Raw genomic sequence first — 26,114 nt, 5'->3', positions numbered from 1 at the left:
CAGTTTTTTCAGTTTTGGTTTCTTAAACTAGTTTGACGGCCACAAAGTCACAGAAGAATTTCTTAAAATTCTTTCCCTCCCTGCCCATTTCACTTCTCCCAGGATATGACATAGTACTTCTCTCTAGAACTTGCAAAAGGAAATAACATTGTGGTGTGAAATTATTTTTGGACAATTATATAGGTTGATGGTAACAGTTGAAAGATAAGAAGAATGCTTCCGGCTGCACAATAAAGTAGATAATCTTGTTTACATCATTCAAAGATTTTCCACAAAACAAAATAAACTTATTTGAGTTGCAACTAGGAAAAGGCAGCTCAAAAAAGTAGTCTCATACATTCAGGACCAACCTGCGTAAGGAGATCAAGAATCATTTGTCAATTAACAAAGTAAATTGTCCCAACTAGCACCTATTATGTAACCTCGTACATCTTGCCTCTCGCTCTGGTCAGTCAACTATCATATCCATACTTTTGACATATATAGTCTTCCTAATCCAAGTGGAAAGCAAAAAAGATCCATTCACCAATTAAAGGATCTGAAGACTGTTAGTCAAATAGTATTTCTCTATCAGATATATAAAAAAAACTAAGAAAATAACAAAAACCCAATCTTATTTTCATGTCCCAAAGATTTTGCATCAGGGTTGCGTAAGACAGTGCTCAAAAAGACTGATCTCCAATTCCTGGAAATTTTAGTCCAATCCTGGTGGATTGGTACCCCTCTACTCAGAATAAATTGAGTGATAAAATCACTTTTTAACCTTACAAGTCCATACTCCTTGGAATTCACAAAATGGATGCCAAGCACCAATGCAGAAATCTAAATTTGAAGCTCAAAAAACAGCAGGCAATTGAACATTTCTGATACCAGAAGTCATTATTTAATTATGCAGGTTTAGGAAACAATCTACATATTGTTATTACCTGGAACACCGTGCATTGATGGCCAACTAGATACGCACTGCTTGACATTGATCCAATCCAAAAATTCCACCAGCAGAGTCAACTTTTCAGCTCTGGCTCTATACTTCCCGAGGCTTATATAGTTATGCACCTACATAAGTTTGTCCATTGGGTAAAACGGCAAATGCTACCAGAACTAAAGGAAAACCAGCAAGTAAGATAGAACCAAAGAGAATATTAGGTCCAAATACAACTATTGGTGTTCCATCCTTAAAACCTGATAATGGTGAGAATTTCAAAGATGTTTCAATAATTATATACCTGCTGTACCTATGGCACAATTTCAAATTCTATCCCTGACTGGGTAAATCATTGCCAATCCTAACAGCCAGAATAATGAGAGTGTAATCATTTTACAGCATAAGAAGAAACTGACATTTCTCAAAGATGAGCAATGGAAGAGGAAAGTTAGCAGGCAGTACAAAACCAAAAGCATAGACAGAAACATTCGCTTATTGGAACAAACAGAAGCCACTCACTGGACTATTAACAAACATTTTAATCCATATAGGAAAAATATTATTTGCTGCCATGTAGTTGATTGCCTAATTTTACTGAAGGGAAAAACATGTAAATACCACTGCAGCGTTATGTAATTATGTTGCAGCTTGCCCTAAGTGATTAATCTAACAAGGTATAGAGTCCTCGAATTTCCTCCCTCCTCTCCCATAGATGGTGAATTATACTACAACAAACAGGAACAAACAGGTTTGAACTCTCTAATTAGCTACCCAAAGCGTTCATTCTTTACAGTCTGGACTATGATTGTCACGAGACTATTAAATGGGGCATGATACAGGACTTGACTCAACACTCACTTTGAACAGACGGTAGGTAGAAATAAGGACAACTTCAAATTACTGCTTCTCCTGCCTTACAATTTGTGACTGCAGACATCAAAAATTAGCAGACTAACATTTCCAAACTGAGGCCAACCATGATGTAACACATCTTGCATTTAGCATTCATTGGATTACCTTTTAGAAATAATTTTTCAATTTTGTTTCAACTTCTCTTTTTTAAAAGAAGGGGTTAAAGGGATTTAAAAGAAGATTAAACTCAAGGATTGCTAACATCAAATCATGTGAATTAGCATCTAACAGGATTGCTATCATGGTGTAAATGGCCCAATGTTTAAACCATTCCCTCACTCTAGTATCAGACTTGCAGCTTCAATAGTGTATTTGAGAGGCATCTCTGGTTGTAGCAGCAGAAAAATGAACTACGTACAATCAAAGCATGGGCATGCCCTGTAAATTAATACAGATTATAGTTTAAAACCAGAGGTACAGAAAATCAGCACAAAATTGTTTTTATGGCAATTACAGATATACAGATGTACATAAATATGCTGAGGTATTGTTGCAGAGGAGGAATAAATCCACAACATATTCAGTCAAGTTCCAAATATGATTTAGATTAAATAAACCTCTGAATATAGTTTTAATACAACGGAACAGCGAAAACTGACAGCAGATAGTTTGAGGCAAGGGGAAAAGAGTAATGGTTTTGAAGACATCCAGACTCAATTTCAGTGATAGTCTTAGTGGATATGGTTTGATTACAATCAATTCCATGGAGCATTTTACCTTGAAGTTCACCAGTCTTTCATCACCCAACTCTTAAAATCGGGAAAAAAAAGATAATCTGACTTGATTGCAAATTAATAATCAGTAAATGCCAGGACATATAAATGTATACCAATTACCCAAGAGAATTTTTTGAAGGCACTTGCTTGCTTTACATATGTATCTTATCCTTCATATCAAATTTCTCTTTGCCCATCATTTCTGGAAAACACCTGGTTCCAGGTGGAATACAATCAAGTACCAACTTAAGTAGGCTTCATTTACACTGGAGCCTCGATTCTAAAACCCAAGAACTTCCTGGTTGGATACAGTTCAGCAACTGGAAGAACATAACGTGCAACCACGTTTAGTGCTCTCACAGACAGCTGCTGAGATACAACATGCATTCCCATTTAAGAACTGGCTCACATTTATTCATTGTGCCTGCAGTTCAGCAAAATTATTTATCCAGTTTTCAAACTAGCTGATCTCAAGCTTGGCTACAAATTAGCCTTAGCATCCTGTGGTTAAAGATGAATAATAAGGTCAGATCCTCGTTCCTCAGTAACCTATGTCAGAAGTATGCATGGACGGACATCTGCCAAGAACAGGACTGGATGCTCCACAGAAGGGTAAGGCTGCCAATATAGTGTTAAGGGCCATGCTCAAAGGCAACTTTGACTATGTACTGAAGAACACCTCAGAACCATATTCAAGCAAGGAGTGAATTCATTCATGTGAGTAGGGCAGGTGGAGAAAATGTAAAGTGAAACTTGGCCAAAAAAATAGATTTGCCCAGTCCATTTAATACTACAATAACTTTTAATCATACTTGTAAGTAGCTATCCAACTACCTTTAACAAAAGTACATACGAAAATGCTTACTAACCCAAAACAGTGAAATTGATCACAAATGCAGTAAATTCAGTTTATGAACATATATACAGTTTGTCATATTTATAACAGCACATTAACATTCATCTGGGTGCCTGTAAAATGAAGAGGTGTGCATCAAAATGTTCTATAAGATCAAACACACACAAAGAATTCATCCTTCTGTAGAAACCAACACTTGAACAAATCCAAGTCGTTTCTGTGGTAGTGCAACAACATCCAGTAATTGAAAATGGCATCTTCTGTCAGAGTCTGTCTTGGCCAGGCATTGCTCATGAAGGTGCCTCTGTTGCTCTGTATTCCTGTCCTTTCTTCCCTTTGCTTTGTGTCTCACAGAGTTTGAGAATTACATTTCGGATTTCTTCTCGTTTCTTTTTGACTTGTTGCTGAGGAAACCATTCCATCAAATTCATAGGCAGTTCAAAACTTGGAATTGGATTCTGTGGATGGATTGAGCTGATATTAACACAGTGTAGCATACTGGAGGGGGAACAGAAAATATTTCTGCTGCACAGTACTTTTATAGCTACTGTCCAGACAACATTGGTTGTGTGTCTTGATAACATTGAAAACAGAAGCTGGAGTAGGCATTCCACTATTTAATACAATCACAGTTGATCAGCCAACTTAGTACCCTGTTCCTGCTTTGTCCCAGTACTCTTTGATCCCTTTAGCCCCAAGAACTCTATCTGATCCATTTTGAAAACATTAAATGATTTGGCCTCAACCACTCTCCGTAGCAGATAATTCCACAATCTCACGACTCTGGGCAAAGAAATTCTTCCTCATCTCAGGCCTAAATGGCATATCCTTGGAGTGTGACCCTTGCTTCTGGACTCCCTAGTTATCATGAACACATTTTCCTGCACTTACCCATCTAGTCATGTTAAACTTTTATGGGTTTCTGTGAGATCTCCCATGTTTTTCAAAACTCTAATGAATAAGTCTTAACTGATCCAGATACTTTTCATACATCAGTCCTGCCATCCCAGGAATCAGTGTAGTAAACCTTTGTTGTACTCCCTCCTTGATCAGAACAATCTTCCACAGATAAGGAGACCAATACTGCTCACAAAACTCTGGGTGTTTTCTCCCAAAGGCCCCCCCCTCTCTGATGAAGGGTCTAGGCCCAAAACGTCAGCTTTTGTGCTCCTGAGATGCTGCTTGGCCTGCTGTGTTCATCCAGCTTCACACTTTGTTATCATAGCAGACTACTGCTGCTCCTGTACTCAAATCCTCATTATGAAGGCCAACGTGCCACTTGCCTTCTTCACCATCTGCTAATCTGTATGTTTACTTTCAGCAAGTGGTGTACAAGGACACCCAGGTTTTTGGTGTACCTCCCACTTTCCCCAATCTACTGCAATTCAGATAGTCACCGCCTTCCTATTTTTGCTACCAAAGGTGAATAACCTCACATTTATCCAAATTATACTTCATCTGCCATTCATTTGCCCACTCACTCAACTTGGATATAATTGCATAAAAGTGACTGGTAGGTCAGATGACTGGTTAGGACACAAAAAAGGCAAAGGATGACAAGCGGTTAGTCAAGACAAATAAAGCTTGAGAAAAGGCTAGCTAGAAATCTGAAAATAGATAGCAAGAGTTTCTACATATATCTAAGAACTAAAGAATATTTTGAATTAAGTGCTGGTCCTCTAGAGGGTGAGAATGGAGAATTAATAGTAAATTTAAAAAATGGTGGCTGTGGTAAATAGATATTTTGCTTCTCTCTTCACCATGGATGATATAAAACACATCTCAGTTATACCTATAAATCAGGAGGCTGAAAAGGGTGAGAGAGAAATTTGGTGAAATTATAATCACAAGGAAAGTAGTACTGAGCAAATTGAGAGTTGCAGGTTGATGTGTCCTTAGGTCCTGACTGACCACATTGTGTGGCTTTAATGGCTAATGAGATAGCAGATATGGTTGGTATTAATTTTCCAAAATTCATCAGATTCTGCAAAGGTTCCTGTTAGACTGGCAAGTAGCAAGAAGGGAGAGGGGGAGAAAACAGGAAACTATAGGCCAGTTAGCTTGACATCTGTTGTAGGTGTTAAATTTGATGATTATTAACGAGATTATAACTGGTTACTTGGGAAAACCCGAGATAATCAGGAAAAGTCAGCATGGTTTTTGAAAGTGAAATGTTTAATCAATTTATTGGAAGGAGTAACATGTGCTATTGATAAATGAGATACCATTAACATGCTGTACTTGAATTTCCAAAAGGTATTTGGTGAGGTTCCACATCAAAGGTTATTGTGCAAAGTAGAAGCTCATGGTATAGGGTGTAACATATTACTATAGCTAGATGATTGGCTGGTTTGCAGAAATCAAACTGTGGAAATGAGTCTTTTTCTGGTTGGCAGGATGTGTTAAGTGAGGCTTTGCAAGGGTCTATGCTGGGCCCTCAACTATACGTATTCATGACTTAGTCAAGGGATCTGAACGCATGACGACCAAATTTGCAAATGATACAAAGATGGGTCGGAAAGTATATTTCTTTTATACAGAACACTGGTGAGATCATATCTCAAATACCGTGTGCAGTTTGCACTTCCTTCTTTAAGTAAGGACATAAATGCATTGAATGTGGTTCATAGGTGACTTACTAGATCGGTATCCGGAATGAGGGGTCTTATTTAAAAAGAAAGACTGAACAGGCTTGGCTTGTTCTCATTGGCATTTGGAAGAGTGAGGCCTAATTTAATTTGGTGTCATACAACCCTGAACAGTCTTAGTGATTCTGGAAAGGGTAATCTGTAACTCAAGCATATTTCTAAAATTAGAGGTCCCCTTTCAGGAAAGTAATTAGGGGTCACAATTTTCAAGATTTGCAGAGAGAGAGCTAGAAGTGAGACAAGGAGAAACTTGATTATTAACAGTGTTGTTAGGATTTGGATTGCACTGCTTGAAAGAATGGAGGTGGATTCCATTCAAAGTTTCAAAGGAGAAGTGAATATATATTTGAATGTGATGAAATTTGAGGACCATAGATCTAGGACTGGAGAATAGGTCGAGTTGGATAGCTCTTTCAGGAGTCGAAACAGGCATGGTAGATTGAATAGCTTCCTTCAAAATTCTACAATTATATGATAGAGATGAGGGGAATGTCTTTCCATCAGGGAGGGGTGAGAGACTTTGAAAATTTGCCTTGAAACTATGTAATTGAATATTGTTAAGGTGAAGGTGGATAAATTCTCATTAGGCAAGTGAATCAAAGTTTATTGAAGATACATAGGAATATAGATTTCAGAACACAAAAGGGATCAGCTGTGGCATTATTGAATGGCGGAGCAGGCTTGAAGGCCAGAATAGCCTAATTCTGCACCTAATTCATATGTTAAGTTGGTTTCTATTCTCATGTGAATAAGAACAAGATTACATCCAGATTGAATACTCATTGCCCAAGTTGGTTGCTGGCATCTCACGCATTCTTATCAAAGCAATGCAAAACTTTCAGCCAGGAAGATGGAAGGCAAAACTGACTGGTCACCCTGACAGATACATGTACTTGCAAAGCCTTTCTTCTTTTGCAGAAGATTTTCTCTCTATTCTAACACACAAAAGTTGATACTAACCTCAAAAAAACTTTCGACATACTGTAAGATATAAATACCACAATCACTAAAGTTATCTTGCTGAGGAACACGAGGATTGGAGCCCTTTATCACATCTTTGGTGAAAGCTCTTTTGCTTCCTTTTCTCATTTCCCACTCTACTTCAAGGTATCTGTTTCAAAGATCAACAAACGAAAGTTAAGTGGGGATAACCCTTATTAGAACTTTTTAAAAAATCCAATACTTCACAGAAATGCCCTTACTCTCGCAGGATCTTAACCACATTTGTACGACTTGGTCCACGTAAAGAATCCATGATGAGAATGCAAGGCCTGTGAAAGAGAATAAATGTGGAAGTGAGATTGTTATTGGTCGTTAAGTGAGTTAACAGGGTGTAGCAAAAACTTAATAACCTCTGATAGATATTCTAGAATTTCAAGAATATGTTTGCAATGTCACATTTTGGATTGTTTGAAGTCTGGTTACATAATCCACAAATGTATGATCAAAGAAGCACGAGTAGGCCACTTGGCCCTTTAAGCTTGCTCTGCCATTCAGCAAGATCTTGGCTGACCCAATTTAAACCTCAAATCTACATTCCTGCATATCCACAATAAACTTTCAGTCACTAGGTAATCTCAAAAATATCCACCTCTGCATTAAAAACAAATTAAAGATTCTGCATCTATTTCCTTTTGAAGAAAGAAATTCTATAAGAGACTCAGCCCTCAAAGAAAAACATCCTCATCTCTACCTTAAATGGGCACTCCTCATTTTTAAACTATAACTCCTAGTTTTACTTTCTCTTAGAAGAGGAACTGTTCCTTGAACATCCACCTGTCAAGTTTCCTCAGGATCTTGTGTTTCAATTATGTCATCTCCGACTCAGACTCTAGAGAATACATGTGCTGCCAATCTAGCCTTTCTTCATAAGGCAATCCACTCATTCCAGCCTTCTCAGGACTGCATCCAATGCATTAATATACTTCCCTAAGTATGATGACCAGTATACCCACACAGTACTCCAGAAACAAAAACAGAAGTTGCTGGAAAAGCTCAGCAGATCTGGCAGCATCTGTAAAGAAAACAAAATCAGTTAACATTTCAGGTCTAGTGACCCTTCCGCAGAACTCCAGATGCCATCTCACCAATGTCGTGATTAGTTGAAGCATAGCTCACTACTCTTGCATTCGATTCTCCTTGCAATGCAACATAACATTCTATTAGCTTTTCTGATTACTTGTTGTACCTGAATTCTAGCCTTTTACAATCCATGCACAAGGACACATATCTCTGTATCTGAGCTGTGTTCTGTCACTATTTAGATACTATGTTAAAATGGGCAATTTCACACTTTCTCATATTGTACTCCAGTTGCCAGATCTTTCCCACTAACAGCTTATCTATATCCACTTCACAACTCACTTTCATACCTATCTTCTTCTCAAAACAACAAATTTAGCTACTAAACATTCAGTCCCTTCACCCAAATAATTAACACAAGTTAAAGAGTAAAGACTCCAGCACCCACCTCTGTGACACATCACCTATCACATCCTGCCAGCCTGAAAAACATCCAGGTATTCTTACTCTCTGCTTCCTGTTAACCTGCCCATCTTTTATCCGTGCTCATACATTAGCATCTACACCAAGAGCCTTTATTTACTATCCTAATCTTTGATATGGCATCTGATCAAATGCCTTCAGAAAATCTAAGTACAATATGCTGGAATTGTATAAAATGTCAGAGATAAGGTGTGGAGCTGGATGAACACAGGAGGCCAAGCAACATTAAGCTTTCCTGCTCCTAAAATGCTGCTTGGCCTGCTGTGTTCATCCAGCTCCAAACCTTGTTATCTCGGATTCTCCAGCATCTGTTCCTATTATCTCTTGTATAAAATGTCAATTAGGCCACAGTTAGAGTACTGTGTGCAGTTCGGAAGATAAATCTTAAGCTAACTGGCCTGTAGTTTCCTGCTTTCTGCCTTTTTCCTTCTTTGAATGAAAGGAGTTATGTTAGCTTTTTCCAATCTAAAGGAATCTTCCACAAATCTAAATTTAAAAAAAGACATGAGCGAGAATTTTCTTTTTTTAAAAAAGACAGAATGGTGTGTGTGTGTGTGGAATGAACTTCTGGAGGAAATGGTGGATGCGGGCACAGTTACAATATTTAAAACGCATTTGGATAAGTACATGAATAAGAAACATTCGGAGGGATATGGGCCAAGTGCAGGCAGGTGTGACGAGTTGAGTTTGGGATTATGATTGGCATGGACTGTTTGGACCGAAGGGTCTGATTCTGTGCTGAGTTTTGGAAAATTAAAACCAATGCATCAATTGTCACTAGCTACTTCTTTAAAGGTCCTGGGATGAAACCCATCAGAACCTGGGGACCTGTCAATTCACAGTTCCAACAATTTACACAGTACTATTTCCCTCGTGCTTGTAATTTTCTTGAGAACACCCATCCCTACTTCACTCCCCCCCAACCACCCACCCCAGTTTCAATTCCTGATTTACAGCTATTTCTGAGGTATTACTTAAATCCTGTAGTGAAGGCAGACAATATTTCTGTTGAATTCATCAACCATCGCTTTATTCTCTTTTACTAATTTCCTTGACACATTTTCAAAAGGATTAACACAAAAAAAAATCCAAAGAAATTTTTCCAATCTTTTTATATTTTTGGTCAACTATCTCTCACACTCAGTTTTCCCCTTAAACGTTTGCCACCACATCTCTATTGCTATATCCCTTAACCCAAATAATCAGTTGATTTGGGCCAGCCCTGCTTTCATGTACTCATGACTGCCCTTATTTAAATTCAAAATAATAGTTATGGACCCACACGTCTCGCCGTTAAACAGCATGAAAAATGCCATCATATTCTGGTCGCTGTCAGATGATACAGTCGACTGAAGGGAGTACAAGATTGAAATAAAAATACACTGCTGGAAGATCTGAGATATCAAGAGCTACAGATGCTGGAGTCAGAGACAACACAGTATGGAGCTGGAGGAACACAAGCAGACCAGGAAGCATCAAAAGGAGCAGGCAAGTTGATGTTTTGGGTCAGGACCCTTCTTCAGAAATAGGGAGGGAGAAGGGAGCTGGGAAATAAAGAGAGGAAGGGTGGGGCTGGGGAAGGTAGGTGGAATGGTGATAGGCGAATGCAGGGAGCAAATGGTGGGGATTAGTTAGTGGGATGATGGGGCGGATAGATGGGAGAGAATGGACAGGTTGTGTCAGGTCAAGGAGCCGGAGATGAGAGGAAGGATTGGACATAGGATGAGGCAGGGGTGGGGAGATTTTAAAACTGGTGAAATCCATGTTCATGCTACAGGGCTGTAGGCTCCCGAGGCAGAATATCAGGTGTTGCTCCTGAACTTTGCAGATGGCGACATTATGACGCTGGAGGAGGCCAAGGATGGACAGGTCATCCAGGAAGTGGGAGAGGGTGTTTAAAATGTTTGGTGACTGGCATGTATTGTTGTTTGTTGAGAACAAAGCGCAGATGATCTACAAAATAGTCTCCAGGTCTACATTTGGTCTCACCAATGCAGAGGCCACCATATCCGGAGCAGTGGGTACAGTAGACAAGTGGACAGATGCGCAGGTGAACCCATCTGATATGGAATATTTGTTTGGTGCCTTGAATGGAGGTGGGGGGGGGAAAGGTGGTGCAGGGGGATGGTGTGGGGCAAGTGTAGCACTTAGAGTGGTTGCAGGGAAAGATGCTGGGTTGGTGGGGTTAGTTGGGAGTATGGAGCAGACGAGTGTCGTCGAGAAAGCAGTCCCTAAGAAAGATAGATAGAGATGGGGAGGGAAGTGCCTCTTTGGTTGTGGGATCGGATTATAGGTGGCAGAAGTGGCGGACAATGATATGTTGGATATAGAGGTTCGTTGGGTGATAGAATCCCCCTTGTCCTTCTGTCTTTATTTTTGTTGGAGGGAGGGGGTCTGAGGGCATGAGGGCTTAAGTGCAGGAAGTGCAAGAGATGCAGCTGAGTGCATTTTCGATCACTGGACGGGGGAATGTTATGGGTCCTCCTTTCTCAAGGGCATCTGGGATGTTCAGAACTGGAACACCCCATCTGGGAGCAGATGCAGTGGAGGCGCAGGAATGATGCAGCAGCATCAGTGTAGATAAATCAGAGTCAACATTTCAAATCAAGTGACCCTTCAGATAATGGTAGCTAGGAAAAAGTTGTTTTTTACACAGAAAAAAGAATGGGGAGAGGGGGTAAGGTGTAAATGACAAATAGAGAGACAGTCCAAAGACAGAGAAGAACAGTTGGACAAAAGGAATGGGTAATGGGAGAATGAATGGTTGTCAATGCGGACTATCAGTGGCTGTCAATGGGTAGTGTGTAATGGCAGACCATGTGATAAGATCTGGTGTGTAGGGTTTAATGTGTAAGGTTTTCTTGGAGCCTGGGATGGAGGTGGGGTGTGGGAAGGAAGGTGTAGGGGTAGATGTAACAGTTCCTATGATTGCAGGGAAAAAGTGCCGGGGTGAAGGGGCTAGTGGATGGTGTGGAGCATACGAGGGAATCACGGAGAGAGCGTTCCCTCTGGAAGGTAGATAAGGGTGGAGAGGGAAATATATCCTTGGTAGTGGGGTCAGTTTGCAGGTGGCGGAAGTGGCAGAGAATGATATGTTAAATCCAGAAGCTGATGGGGGGATACATGAGGACTAGGGGAATTCTGTCTTTGTTGTTATTGCGGGGAGGGGGTGTGCGGGCTGAGGTGTGGGAAATGCGAGAGATGAGGTCAAGGGTGTTTTCGATCACTGTGGAGGGGAAATTGCTGTCCTTGAAAAATGAGGATGAGGATGAGGATGAGGACATCTGGGATGTCTGGGAGTGGAATGACTCATCTTGAGAGCAGATGCAGCAGAGGTGAAGGAACTGGGAATAGGGGATGGCATTCTTGCAGGAGGGAGGGTGAGAGATGGCGTATTCTCGGTAGCTGTGGGAGTTGATGGGCTCGAAATAAATAAGTTTCCAGATGGTTACCAGAGAGATGGAGACAGAGAGGTCCAGGAAGGAGAGAGAGGTATCAGAGATGGTCTAGGTGAACTTAAGGCTGGGGTGGAAGGTGTTAAAGTGGATGAACTGTTCGAGTTCCTTGTGGGAGCACCAGGCGGCGCTAACAGTCATCAATATACCAGAGAAAGAGGTGGGGGATGGGGCCAGTGTAGCTGCAGAAGAGGGATTGTTCCACATATCCTACAAAGAGGCAGGCATAGCTTGGGCCCGCGTGGGTACCCATGGCTACCCTTTTGTTGGTAGGAAGTGGGAGGAATTGAAGGAGAAGTTGTTAAGGGTAAGGACAGGTTTGGTTAAGTGAATAAAAGGGTGTTGGAGGGGGGGGGACTGGTCAAGCCTGTGGGAGAAGAAGCAGCGGAGGGCTTTTAGGCTATTTGCATGGGAATGCAAGTCTACAGGAATGGCTATGTGAAGATGAGGTGGTGAGGACCAGGGAATCGGAAGTTTTGGTGGAAGTGTATGGCGGAGGTGGTGAGTTAAGTGGAGATAAGTTCGGTGGGGCAAGAACAAACAGAAACAATGGGTCAACCAGGTTAATGGGTTTTGGGAAGGAGGTAGAAATGGGCGGGTGTGGGGTTGGGCAACGATGAGGCTTGGAGTCTGCGGGTGGGAGGTCACCTGAGGCGATGAGGATAAAGGAAGGTCTGGGAGATAATATTTTGGTGGTCGGGGTGGGCTTTGCAGAACACCTCCGCTTGGTTCGCAATAAACAACTGCGCTTCCCAGTCACGAACCATTTTAACTCCCCCTCCCATTCCTTAGGCAACAAGTCCATCCTGGGCCTCCTGCAGTGCCACAATGATGCCACTGAAGGTTGCAGGAACAGCAACTCACATTCCGCTTGGGAACCCTGCAGCCCAGTGGTATCAATGTGGACTTCACAAGCTTCACAAGCTCCCCCACTGCATCCCAAAACCAGCCTAGCTCGTCCCCGCCTCCCTAACCTGTTCTTCCTCTCACCTATCCCCTCCTCCCACCTCCATTTCCCACCAACCAACCTCATCCCGCCTCCTTGACCTGTCCGTCCTCCCTGGACTGACCTATCCCCTCCCCACCTATCTTCTCCTCTATCCATCTTCAGTCCGCCTCCCCCTCTCTCCCTATTTATTTCAGAACCCTCTCCCCATTCCCCTCTCCGAAGGAGGGTCTAGGCCCGAAACGTCAGCTTTTGTGCTCCTGAGATGCTGCTTGGCCTGCTGTGTTCATCCAGCTTCACCTTGGAGAGGTTGAGGTGATGGATTTCATGGCAGCAGTTGATGACGATGACAAGGTTGTGGGAGGGTAGGAGTTCGGGGTGTGCTAGAGGAAGCAGAAGGGGTCGGCTGCGGGGGGGGGGGGGGGGGGGGGGGGGTGGTGGTGGTTAGGCTTGCAATTAAAGTAGTAAGTGTGGAGGCAGAGGTGGCAGAAAAACTGTGATTTCCAGGCGTGAACAGTATTCATTGATGCTCAGGTGGACGGGATAAAGGTGAGTCCTTTACTGAGGGCTGACTGTGCATCCTCAGTTAAGAGGCGGTCGGGGGGGGGGGGGTGAGGAGGCGAGGAGAACAGAAATGGGGAACACCCAGCAGGGTTGGGGGCTACTGTCTGCTGTGGTGCTGCTGGCTGTGTGGGTGATGGGTGATGGGTGGAGTGGCATCGGCGGCGAGTGGATATTCGGCTTGGGAACGCTGCAGCTCAATGGTCTCAATGTGGACTTCGCAAGCTTCAAAATCTCCCCAGCCCAAACCTCATCCCAAGACCAGCCCATCTCATCCCTGTCGCTTTGACCTGTCCATCTTTTCTCCCTCCTATCCGCTCCTCTCAGTTCACTGACCAACCCCCACACCTACTTCCTACCTACCAGCCTCATCCCTGCCTCCTGGGCCTGTCAGTCTTCCCTCCCACTTACCCGCCTCTCCCTTCTCACTGAGCAACCGCCTTCCCAACTCCCCACCTACACTCATCTTTACTAGCTTCACCCCACCTCCTTGACCTGACAGTCTTTTCTCCACCTATCTGGTCCTTTATCCACCTTCCATCATTGAAATAGAGAGAGAGGGAGGCAGAGTCTCCTTCCCCTCCCCATTTCTGAAGATGGATCCAGACCTGAAAATTCAGCTTTCCTGCTCCTCTGATGCTGCCTGGCCTGCTGAATTTATCTCTGATCACTTTCTTGATCTGTGCGCCACCCAGCCTTGCTCTCCTTTTGTTTTAAAACTTCATTGTATAATTTAATTGAAACATATAAAATAATCAGAGGGTTAGATAGGGTGGATAGGGAGAGCCTTTTTCCTAGGATGGTGACGGCGAGCACGAGGGGGCATAGCTTTAAATTGAGGAGTGAAAGATATAGGACAGATGTCAGAGGTAGTTTCTTTACTCAGAGTAGTAAGGGAATGGAACGCTTTGCCTGCAACGGTAGTAGATTCGCCAACTTTAGGTACATTTAAGTCGTCATTGGATAAGCATATGGACGTACATGGAATAGTGTAGGTTAGACGGGCTTCAGATCGGTATGACAGGTCGGCACAACATCGAGGGCCGAAGGGCTTGTACTGTGCTGTAATGTTCTATAATTTATTTTCAAACTTCTAACTGTGTAGGCTTTGACCTCTATTCATGATATTTCTGCAGTTACTTATCTACTTGATCACAACATTACCTTTGTTGCCTATGCCTACTGCTCTTTCAAATACTAGTTGTTTGACCAGGACAGTACGGACTTCATCCTCACTCCCATTTGAATTCAATAAAAGAAAAATCTGGAATTAAAGAGTCTAATGATGACCATGTATCCAATACTGATTGTTGGAAAAACCCTTCTAGTTCACTAATGTCCTTTAGGGATAGAATCCTTACCTTGTCTGACCTACATGTGATTCCAGGCTCACAGCAAAGTAGTTGATTCTTAACTGATCTCTGGGAAATTAGGAATAGGCAATAAATGGTGACCTAGCTGGCAGTGCCCTCATCACATGAATTAATATAAAACAAAATTAAGACTAAGCGATAGACTCAAGTCAACATGACGGACAACTGTTTTAGCCATTCATCACCAGATCTGACAGCCAGCTCAAGATCTCTTTTCTCTTAAAAACTGTTAACCCATCTGCAAACCTCCTTTTCTTCTCCCAAATCCTTGAATGTGCTGTCACCTCCCAAGTCAGTGCCATCCTTCCAGGAACTAATGTCTGAATTGCTCCCATCAGGTTTTTCCCCCTGCCACTGAATAGAAATGGCTATCATTTGTAAGGCCTGACACTTCATACTTTTGGCACAGGCCAACAGAATACAACGTAACAGTTTGTTGATAATACAGAACGACGAATCAATTTAAGGATTTTTATTTGGCAAGCCTACATTAATGCATAGGATTGCAGCAACTACTTGCTCACAAGTGTGACCACTGCAGGTATCAGCTTGGTCAGGGCTTTGCATAGCATCAACAACTAATGATATTTTAAAACTAACAATTCTACATTGATTCCTAGAGAAAATGGCAGAAAAAAAATTGGGAATGTAACAGTTTCTCAAGATGATAGAACAGTAAGAGGTAAAAGTCAGTGTAACAAAACCTTGTTTGGATAGCTCAGGAGATGTACCCATGTGAAGGATAACCAATAAAGTGTACCACACTTGTAGGCATTTAAAAGTCCACGAATCCAAAGTCAGATGAGGAGAAAACTCCACAATATTTATGGCAATTTTAAGAAATTATACTGTTTTATTGGTAGAGGGATTGAGACATGAGGTCACGTTGCAGCTGTACAAAACTCTGGTGAGGCTGCACTTGGAGTATTGTTGACAGTACTAGTCGCTGCATTATAGGAAGGATGTGGAAGCACTGGAAAGGGTGCAGAGGAGATTTACCAGCATGTTACCTGGTATGGAGGGAAGGTCTTATGAGGAAAAGCAGAGGGAATTGAAGCTGTTTTCATGAGAGAAGAAGATTAAGAGTTGACTTAATAGAAACATACAAGATGATCAGAGGATTAGATAGGGTGGACAGTGAGAGCATTTTTCCTCGGATGGTGATAGCTAGCATGAGGGGACATAGCTTTAAATTGAGGGGTGATAAATATAGGACAGATGTCAGAGGTAGGTTCTTTACTAAGAGTAGTAAGGGTGTGGAATGCCCTGCCTGCAACAGTAGTAGACTCGCCAACTTTAAAGGCATTTAAATGCTCATTGGATAAACATATGGACAATAATGGAATAGTGTAGGGTAGAAGGGCTTCAGATTGATTTCACAAGTTGGCGCAACATTGAGGGCCGAAGGGCCTGTACTGCGCTGTAATGTTCTATGTTCTATACTCAAATAGAGACTTGCCTTCTTCATAACACTCATGTACTCACTGTTTTGAAGGCTGCTGACCCCATGGTACACTTTCTGGTGAGCTCTCCTCTGTCATGCTGCCAGCTTCATTGCTATCATCCTTCATAATAGCAGAAATTTTACAATCAATACAAAGAACTGATCCTGATAGGCAGTGTGAGAGAAATATACAAAGTAAGCAAGCAATGTTACTGCCTTCATAATCACCAATTATACTCCATTTCCCTTGCTTGGAGTTCTGAACAATTCAAACGTGGTATTTAAAAGGACATTTTTATATCATAACAATATTGTCGAGGACATTAAAAAACCGACAAATGCATAATCATTGCACCAACTAGCTCGTGCATTTTACATTATCTTGAATACTATGCAAATTCAGTCAGTCAATCTTTGGACTTGTATAGGAGACATAACTTTTTGCTTCCATTATCATTATCACTGAGCGCATGTAGAATGCGGTTTCAATTCTCTATGCCATCTAATCTTTAAGGTGACATGAGATTTTATGCAGTTTTTAGACATTAGTCTTTACTGTAAGATTGAGAATATACTTTTTACACGGTGAGTGGTTAAAATCTTGAAACCCCTACCTAAAGAGGATGGTGGAGACAGATTTAATCATTACTTTTAAAAGCAAATTTGATAGCAGCCGAAAAGAAAAGTTTGCCACTCCTCAGGGAAAGGGCAGGGATGTGGAGCTCCTGTAGAAGGCTGGCTTGGTTCAGTTCTTTCAGAACTGTTCTGAAGAAGGGCCCTGAAATGTTACGAGATAATGGGAACTGCAGATGCTGGAGAATCCAAGATAATAAAGTGTGAAGCTGGATGAACACAGCAGGCCAAGCAGCATCTCAGGAGCACAAAAGCTTGGCCTGCTGTGTTCATCCAGCTTCACACTTTATTACCCTGAAATCTTAACTCTGCTTTCTCTCCATGAATGCTGCAGATCTGGCTTTACAAAAAATTTGTTTTTGTTTCAGATCTTCAGCATTGTTTTCCCTTATATTTTCGGTTTAATATAATGTTGCATTTATATGTTAAATTAGGTTGAACATAAATTCAAGCTATCAATCCCTCATGCTGTTAAAACCAAATACCAGTCCCTTAATCCTCCAGTTGTTTGTAACTTAATAACAATTTATGAAACAACAACAGTAACAGGCTGGAAGACACAGGAAAGATAGTTTCAAATTTAGAAATGTCATTCTATACACATTAACTAGATTTAAGGTTTCATGTTTGATGAGATTAAAACATGCGCATTACATGTGTAGGCAATGAACGGTGAACTAAAAACTGTATTCTTAATCTTACAGTAGAGACTGATGTGCTAAAAACTGCACAAGACTGGGCAAATAAAAGGCAGCCTAAGATGGGTTGGAAATGCAGGTGCATAAGCGCAGAGAGGCATGGTAAATAAGAGCAGCAAGCTAGAGATACAGGTCACTGCAATGGAACATGATGTACTGAAAATAATAGAGGCCCTGCCTCAAAGAAAGTGTAGATTGAGAACATCTGTCTCCAAATTACTAAGGATAGATAGGGAAGAAATAAAAAATGAAGACTGTTTGCAGTATTGGCGAAAAGGAGTAATGTTATCCAGGGAATAATGAGATAATCTATTTGATTAAAATTGAAGAACATCAATTTTTATTCTACTCAGTGAATACAGCAAGCCACCAAATAATATGAAGGAGATTGATAAACAAATCTGCAAGCTAACTATAAAATTGAGCAAAAATTGCACATTAAATCAGAGACAGCGAGATCAACTGTCGTCACATACAAAGGGCATACAAAGCTACAGCTCCTTATATGACTAAAGATATAATGGATTAAGTTCAGACCTTGAAACTGGGTGTGGGATTGTAATGCATTGCACACATTGGCATGCTGACTGCATAGCAGTCAATTTCATAAATGCAACTAGTTCTTGTCATTGAAATGTCTGTGACTTATTAGTTGTTTCTTGTGGATGTTTATCAGACAGGTACTATTCTGAAACACTTACAAGTGCAATTTTTGGCAATTCGTAAGTGTACAAAGCCATAAGCAGGTTATCCTGTATCCTTGAAATAATTACACAATGAAATGGCTATACAGAGTTATAATCTCACCTGGCTGTACTCCTGATCTGGTAAAAAGTCAAAGGAATCATCATTACCATCAGCATAACTGATTTGGATTTGCCTTAAAGCATCTGTTTAGAAAATCAACATACATTGTTATCAGTGTTGAAATTGAAATTTCTAAACATCAGCAGCTCAATTAAACCTCCAGCTTTGAAAATTATGCCACTGATGATAATATGGTTCAGAACATGCTAAAAATCTAAGTTAACAGCAGAATGTCCGTCAACCTCCATTGTCAATTTTGGGCCAACCTGATCACCAACTATACCCTATCACTAATTAGGGCCCACTTAACCTCTGAATCCAGAAAAATCCTGACCTCTCATTCGCAAACTTCAAAGACCAAACTGCAGTGTCCTGCCATTGGCCAGTCAGCTAGTCCTTTTAAGTCAAGAACAGTTTTTAAGTTTCATTCACACCCTCCTTTTAAACATCAAGAACAAACTCGAGAGCCATTTCTTGGAATTCAAAATAAATACTTGCTCAATGCTCTGAAACAAAGGTTTTCTATCAGGTTGATTTAAATGAAGTATACTCTATCAGATAGTTGAATGTCATGGCACAGTAAACCCATCAAGTCCAAGCACTTTTAAATAAATTTAAAATTCACCTGGATTTTACAATTCATAGCTTTTAGCAGAGCAGCAGTGATCTGCAGAGAAATGCTGCCATCGCAGTTAGACAAGTGGTGTGTGCAGAAAACAAATTGAGGTATCCTTTATTTGCAAAAGTATCCTGAGTGTTCACATAGTACAAAACTATAACCTGGTTAGACAGCTTACCATAATTTCACAGCTCCTTTGTTTCCAAACTATGTTTCAGATTAAGGGAACCATAATTTTCAATGAGGTCTCAGAAATAAACTTGCAATATAATTAAAACACCTCCACATTTGATACCAATTGAAAATGTTGCCCAAAAGCCTTCCAAGCTTGCAAAACTATGGGAAAATATGAAGTCTATAGCGGAGAAATCTTATACATCTCAGTAGAAAGCGCTTTTCCATCATTTCCACTTGCCCCCCGCAAAAAAACTGAATTTGTCATTTTGATTCATCATATTCGGCAAATATTTTAAGTGTAAGGACTAAACGAAAACTGATTTTTTTCAGTAATACATGCAAAAACATGAGTAGAATTATCAGAACCAAGTAACATTATTTAAAAGCCAAGACTTGGAAAGTAAAGAATGTAAAGTTGTCATCAATTATGAAATCAGTAAAGGAGATTCCGAAATGGCTATTTGGCAGGGGTACCAACCTCAAATGGCAGCTTGTAAAGTTTACTTAAATCTTGACTCAGGTTCCTTGTACAAAAGATAAAGCTTCCAGAGTTGATCAAAATCAAATATTGACAAGTACCTAGCTGTTTACCTTCTGCAACATTTTGTGTCTTCTGGTTTGCATTTTGGTCATCTTCTGATTCAGTGTTCAGTTGATTAACATTGCTGAGGAATTTATTAGGTGCTAACAAACATCTTCTTGTATGTAGTTTATCAAATTCTACACACTCACAGATATTGCCAACGCTAAGTTCAGGGATTTTGTCTATAGTGTCTGAAGATTTTCTCAACACATTTGCTGCAGTCGAGTTGTCAGCTAAACCATCAGTCTCCCCTTGCAATGATGACCAGTTATTGTTGCTTTCCTCGAGTACAGAGTTGTTGGATTGCATTCCTTCATTTTCCTGTGATTTAGAATTTGGTTCAGTGCAAAGGCCAGGAAAACAAATCACAGCCAAAAACCAATGGGCCCTAAAGCAGAAAGAAGAATTTTATATTAACATCTTAGTTCATTCCCAAATAACAAAGGCACTTAATTCAGTTTTCTGGATTAGGTTTATTTTCCCAAAATGAAAGCTTAGAAAACTTCCAAGTTATATTTTCATAAGATATATGAACCTGTAATGACACCAGATAGCTTAGCATATTTACCAAATACCCTGACCATAAAATCCAAATCCTATTCCAGATTTCTATAAATTACTTGAACTCATCAGGCCATAGTTGAAATCAATGGTTGCAACACAAAGATGCAATTGTCACCTCCTTGGCCACTCCTTGCCTCAACCATTCCATGCTTCAAATGTCTCCTCATTGCCATTTCTCATCCCTGAATCACCATCCAGAAAAGTCACTTTCAAAACTTTCTTGTAAATTAACTGGACTGCTTCACAGTCTCTTCTGCTCTAGTGCCCATACAATCTTCTGTATATGTCAAGTCACCGCATAGGAGATTTACTAGAAATCTATCAGGTATAATTAGTGGAATGCATTGCCGGAGAGGGTGGTGGAGTCGGCCTCATTAGGGGCATTTAAGCAGCTATTAGATAAGCATATGGATGATAGTAAAAAGGTAGGGGTTGAGGTTAGATAGACCTTAGGATTAGGGTAAAAGTTCGGCACAACATCGTGAGCCGAAGGGCCTGTACTGTACTGTTCTATGTTCTACGTTCTATAAGCAACTTCAGTCAAGTGGCACGAACAGAAAAACTGGGATTATTTGCCTCAAATCAAAACAGAGGGGGCTAGAAGATGTAATGGAAATGTTCAAAATCATGAAGGATGCTGAGAGAACCAATAAGAATCCTAACTCCCAGTTGCTATTCAGTTGAAAAATCATATGTTGATTTTGGCTGAGGGCAAGATTAGACTGAATTATAATATCTGCAATAATTGATTCATCAGTTAAAACTTTGCTGCAGATCAGGCACTAATAATAGCCACTTAGTGTGCCTGGAGATCCCAGAGCTATGCTCCAGTTATCAGTTTCTTGTGATCTTGGTTGATGATACTACTAGGCAAGTCAGAACCTAGAATATAATCTGCCTTTACAGAGCATATGTTTATGTTATTTGTTTAGTTGGTTAATGTAGCAGTTAGTCACCAAGACATGGTGACTCAGTGGTTAGCACTGCTGTCTGGCCAGGGACCAGAGGTCGATCCCACCCTTGGGAGACTGTCTGTGTGGAGTCTGCGCATTTGCCCTGTGTCTGCGACAGTTTCCGCTCGGTGCTCCACTTCCCTCCCACAGTCCAAAGATATACAGCGTAGGTGGATTGCCATGCTATATTGCCCATATAGCGTCCAGGAATTTGCAGGCTAGGTGGATTAGCTTTGGAATTCGGGAATCGGGGGTGGGTCTGGGTGGGAAGCTCTTTGGAGGGCCAATGTGGACTTGATGGGCCGAATGGCCTGCTTCCACATTGTAGGGATTCTATAGAAGATTACAGTCACATCAGGTTGTAGATTGTCTTGAATGACAAAATAAAAGTCGATTAAAAAAAGAGGAAAACAGGACTAACAGGTAAGTCAGATGCACTCAAGGCACGGTTAGGAACATAGGACAGGGATATCATAGCAATGGCTATGACGTGGCTCAGGGATGGATAGGACTGGCAGCTTGCTGTTCCAGGGTATACATGAGAAGGATTGACACGAGGGAGAGTGGTGTTTTTGATGAGGAATAAAATTATGGCTGCATTTGGGGAGGATATTCCTGGGAATACATCCACAAAGTTATTTGGGTGGAACTGTGAAATAAAAAGAAAGGGATGATCATGCTATTGGATTCTGCTATAGACCCCCCACCCTAGTAGTCAGCAGGAAATTCAGAAAAAAATGTGAGGAAATATCAGTTATCAGAAAGAATAATAGAGTAATATGGTAGGGGAGTTTAACTTTCCCAACATACACTGGGCTTGGATGGAGAGGAATTTGTTAAGTGTATACAAGAAAATTTTCTCAGCCAGTACGTGGATGTATCTACTAGAGAAGGTGCAAACTTGACCAACTCTTGAGTCATAAGGCAGGGCAGTTGACTGAGGTGTCAGTGGGGAGCACTTTGGGGGCAGTGACCATAATTCTATTAGTTTTAAAATATTGATGGAAAAGGATAGACCAGCTCAAAAAAAGTTAAAGTTCTAAATTGGAAGAAAGCCAATTTTGGCAGTATTAGGCAAGAACTTTCAGAAGTTGATCAGGGAGGGGGTGAATGTTCGCAGATAAAAGAGACAACTGAAAAATGGGAAGCCTTCAAAAATGAGATAAGAGTCCAGAGACAGTACGTTCCTGTTAAGGTAGGGCTGGTAGGTGTGGGGAATGCTGGTTGACTAGGGAAATTGGAGGTTTTGATCAAGAATAAGTAGGAAGCATGTGTCAGGTATAGACTGCAGAAATCGAGGAAGTATAAGGCAGTAAGAGTATACTTAAGAGGGAAATCAGGAAGGCAAAAAGGAGACATGAGATACTTTCGCAAATAGGGTTAAGAGACTCCAAGAGGATTATACAAATATGTTAAGGACAAAAGGGTAACTAGGGGGAGAATAGGCCCCATTAAAGATTAGCAAGGCCACCTGTGTGTGGAACTGCAGAAGTTGGGGGAGATAATGAATGAGTATTTTGCATCAGTGTGTGTTATGGAGAAGGACATGGAAGATAGAGATGTGACGGAATAAATAGCGACATCTTGAAAAATGTCCATACTATAGAGGTGGCAACGCTGGACATCTTAAAATAGGAGTAAGGTGGATAAATCCCTGGGACCAGATCAGGTGTACCCTAGAACTCTGTGGGAAGCAAGGAGAGATTTCTGGGCGCCTTGCTGAGTTATCTGTATCACTGAGGTGCCAGATGACTGGAGATTGGTTAACGTCATGCTATTGATGCTATTAAAGAAAGGTGGTAGGGAAAAGACAAGGGACTATAGATCAGTGAGCCTGACATCGGAGGTGGGCAAGTTGATGGAGGGAATCCTGGAGGACAGGATTTACATGTATTTGGAAAGGCAAGGACTGATTACAGATAGTTAACATGGGTTTGTGCATGGGATGTCATGTCTCATGAACTTGATTTGAGTGTTTTTTGAAGAAGTCACAAAGAGGATTGATGAGAGCAGAGTGGTGGACATGGCCTGTATGGACTTCAGTAAGGCAAGTGACAAGGTTCTTTGTGGTAGGCAAGGTTAGATCACATGGAATAATGGGAGAATTAGCCATTTGGATACCCAATTGACTCAAAAAATGTAGGGGAGGGTGGTGGCAGAGGGTTGCTTTTCAGGCTGGGGGACAGTGACCAGTGGTGTGCCACAAGGATTGGTACTGAGTCCACTTTTTATTATTCAGTTAAATGATTTGGATGTGAACGTAGGAGGTATGATTAGTAAAAAGTTGGCAGATGACAGCAAAATTGGAGGTGTAGTGGACAGTGAAAGTCACCTCAGTATGAAATGGGATCTTGATCAGATAGGCCAATGCATCGAGTGGCGGCAGATCAAATTTAATTTAGATAAAAGTGAGGTGCTACATTTTGTAAAGGCAAAGCAGACCAGGATTTATACACTTAGATGTTAAGGTCCTGGGGAGTGTTGCTGAACAAAGAATCCTTGGAGTGCAGGCTCATTGTTCCTTGAAAGCAGAGTCATAGGTAGATAGGATTGTGAAGGTGACGTTTGGCACACTTGCCTTTACTGGTTAATGCACTGAGTAGAGAGTTGGGAGGTCATGTTGCAGCTATAGAGGACAGGGTTAGGCCACTATTGGAATACTACATGCATTTCTGGTCTCCCTCCTATAGGGAGGATGTCGTCAAACTTGAAAAGGATTCAGGAAAGATTTACAAGAATGCTGCCAAGGTTGGGGGGTTTGAGCTATAGGAAGAGTCTAAATAGACTGGGGCTATTTTCCCTGCAGCATCAATGGCCAAGATGTGACCTTGTAGGGGTTTATAAATTCATGGAGGGGCATGGCTACGTTAAATAGACAAGACCTTTTCCCTGGGGTCAGGTAAAGTCCAAAACCGGAGGCATAGGTTTATGAATGAGAGGGGAAAGATATGAAAAAAAAATCTGAAAGAGATAAAAAGATCTGCTTCTTCATGCAGATTGTGGTGCAATTACGGAATGAGCTGTAAGGGAAAGTGGCCAAGATTGGTACAATTACGACATTTAAAAGGCATCTGGATGTGTACATGAATAAGGGTTTAGAGGGATATGGGCTGAATGCTAGCAAATGGGAGTAGATTTATTTAAGATATTTGGTCCACATGGACAAGTTGGACCGATTCGTCTGTTTCCGTGCTGTATATCACAATGACTAATTTTTAAAAATTAGCAAGAATTATCTCAGAACGCACAGCAAAACCTGTTCACAACATTTATTATGTAGTCACAGGTACAGCAAGATCTCCCACTTATCTGAATTCTTTAGGTTTCTACTTTTTTAAAATTCACTCATGGGATGTGGATATCATTGGCCAGCCCAGAATTTTATTAAGTTAAGTGTCAACCACATTGTTGTGGCTCTGAAGTGTTTTTGTTTTTTTCTACGGACTACCAAAAGTTCACAAACCAAGAGCCCCCCTCAGACTCAGTCTCGCTACCTGGAACACCAACCTAAAGATTAGCCAAGCAACTACACCAAAGACTAAAACACCTAGTAGAAGACTCATGCCACTCCATTCACTCCACCCAAGAATACCTGAACACCAAAGACGCCAAGATAGAAGAGGATGAAATAATGGTCTCCTTTGACGTAACAGCCCTGTTCACATCCATCAACATCAATCTGGCCATAGAAATACTGACTACACTATTAGAAGAACCAAAAACACATACACCAGACACCACCAACCTCATCAGCAAGGACAACATCATCAAGCTGGTGGACCTGTGCCTTACCACCCACTTCACTTTCAATAACAAAACCTACAGACAAACCAACGGTACACCCATGGGATCTCCAATATCGGGGTTCTTAGCAGAGGCAGTAATGCAGAGACTTGAACAAACAGCTCTACCAATCATCCAACCCAAACTTTGGGTCCACAACGTGGATGATACGTTTGTCATCACTAAACAAAATAAATTAGAGGAAACCTTCAAGACCATCAATAATACCCTTACTGGCATAACATTCACAAAAAAGGAGGAAAACAACAACGAACTGCCATTCCTAGATGTCACGGTAGAGCGAAAGGTCAATGGAGAACTTCAAACCGGCGTCTACAGGAAAACAACACATACGGACTAAATACTGAACTACAGGAGCAACCATCCCAACACCCACAAATAAAGCTGCATTAGAACATTATTCCAATGAGCCACCACACACTGCAGCACAGAGGAACTACGCAGAGCAGAAGAAAATCACCTATACAGCGTATTCAAAAAGACCGGGTACGCAATGAACACAGTCCGCCGATTTTCTCAGCAACAAACCAAAAGAAACAGACAAAACAGGCCCAGAAACCACAACCACTCTCCTCTACATCAAAGACATTTCCGAAATGACTGCCAGACTACTTGGACCACTTGGCACCAGGGTAGCCCACAAACCCACCAACACACTAAAACAGCAGCTCATGAACTTAAAAGACCCTATACAGACAACAAGCAAAACAAACGTCATCTACAAAATACCTTGCAAAAACTGTGACAAACACTACATTGGACAAACAGGCGGAAAGCTAGCCACCAGGATACATGAACATCAACTAGCCACAAAACGACATGGCCCACTATCACTAGTATCCTTACATACAGATGAGGAAGGACACCACTTTGATTGGGACAACACATCCATCCTAGGACAAGCCAAACAGAGACATGCACGAGAATTCCTCGAA

General features: G+C 41.3%; 1 protein-coding gene across 10 annotated transcripts in view; it reads right to left on the bottom strand.

Moving 5' to 3' along the window:
• Window positions 1–3,336: 3,336 nt before the first annotated feature.
• Window positions 3,337–26,114, bottom strand: part of senp6a (SUMO specific peptidase 6a) — a 167,892-nt gene continuing 145,114 nt past the window's right edge. For 9 of the 10 annotated variants that reach the window (XM_059648441.1, XM_059648439.1, XM_048535848.2 and 6 more), the window contains 6 exons: window positions 19,855–20,246; window positions 18,480–18,562; window positions 16,383–16,462; window positions 7,260–7,328; window positions 7,018–7,168; window positions 3,337–3,867 (listed from right to left, as the gene is read on the bottom strand). In XM_059648441.1, coding sequence (XP_059504424.1) covers window positions 3,700–3,867; window positions 7,018–7,168; window positions 7,260–7,328; window positions 16,383–16,462; window positions 18,480–18,562; window positions 19,855–20,246 — 943 coding nt within the window. In that variant the 3' untranslated portion in view covers window positions 3,337–3,699. The remainder of the gene's footprint in view (window positions 3,868–7,017; window positions 7,169–7,259; window positions 7,329–16,382; window positions 16,463–18,479; window positions 18,563–19,854; window positions 20,247–26,114) is intronic. The other variant, XM_059648440.1, reaches the window with a different exon arrangement.

This window comes from Stegostoma tigrinum, chromosome 9, assembly GCF_030684315.1.
Source record: "Stegostoma tigrinum isolate sSteTig4 chromosome 9, sSteTig4.hap1, whole genome shotgun sequence".
Classification (NCBI taxonomy): domain Eukaryota; kingdom Metazoa; phylum Chordata; class Chondrichthyes; order Orectolobiformes; family Stegostomatidae; genus Stegostoma; species Stegostoma tigrinum.
Note: the sequence above shows the minus strand (reverse complement) of the source record. Positions and strands in the feature narration are given on the sequence as shown.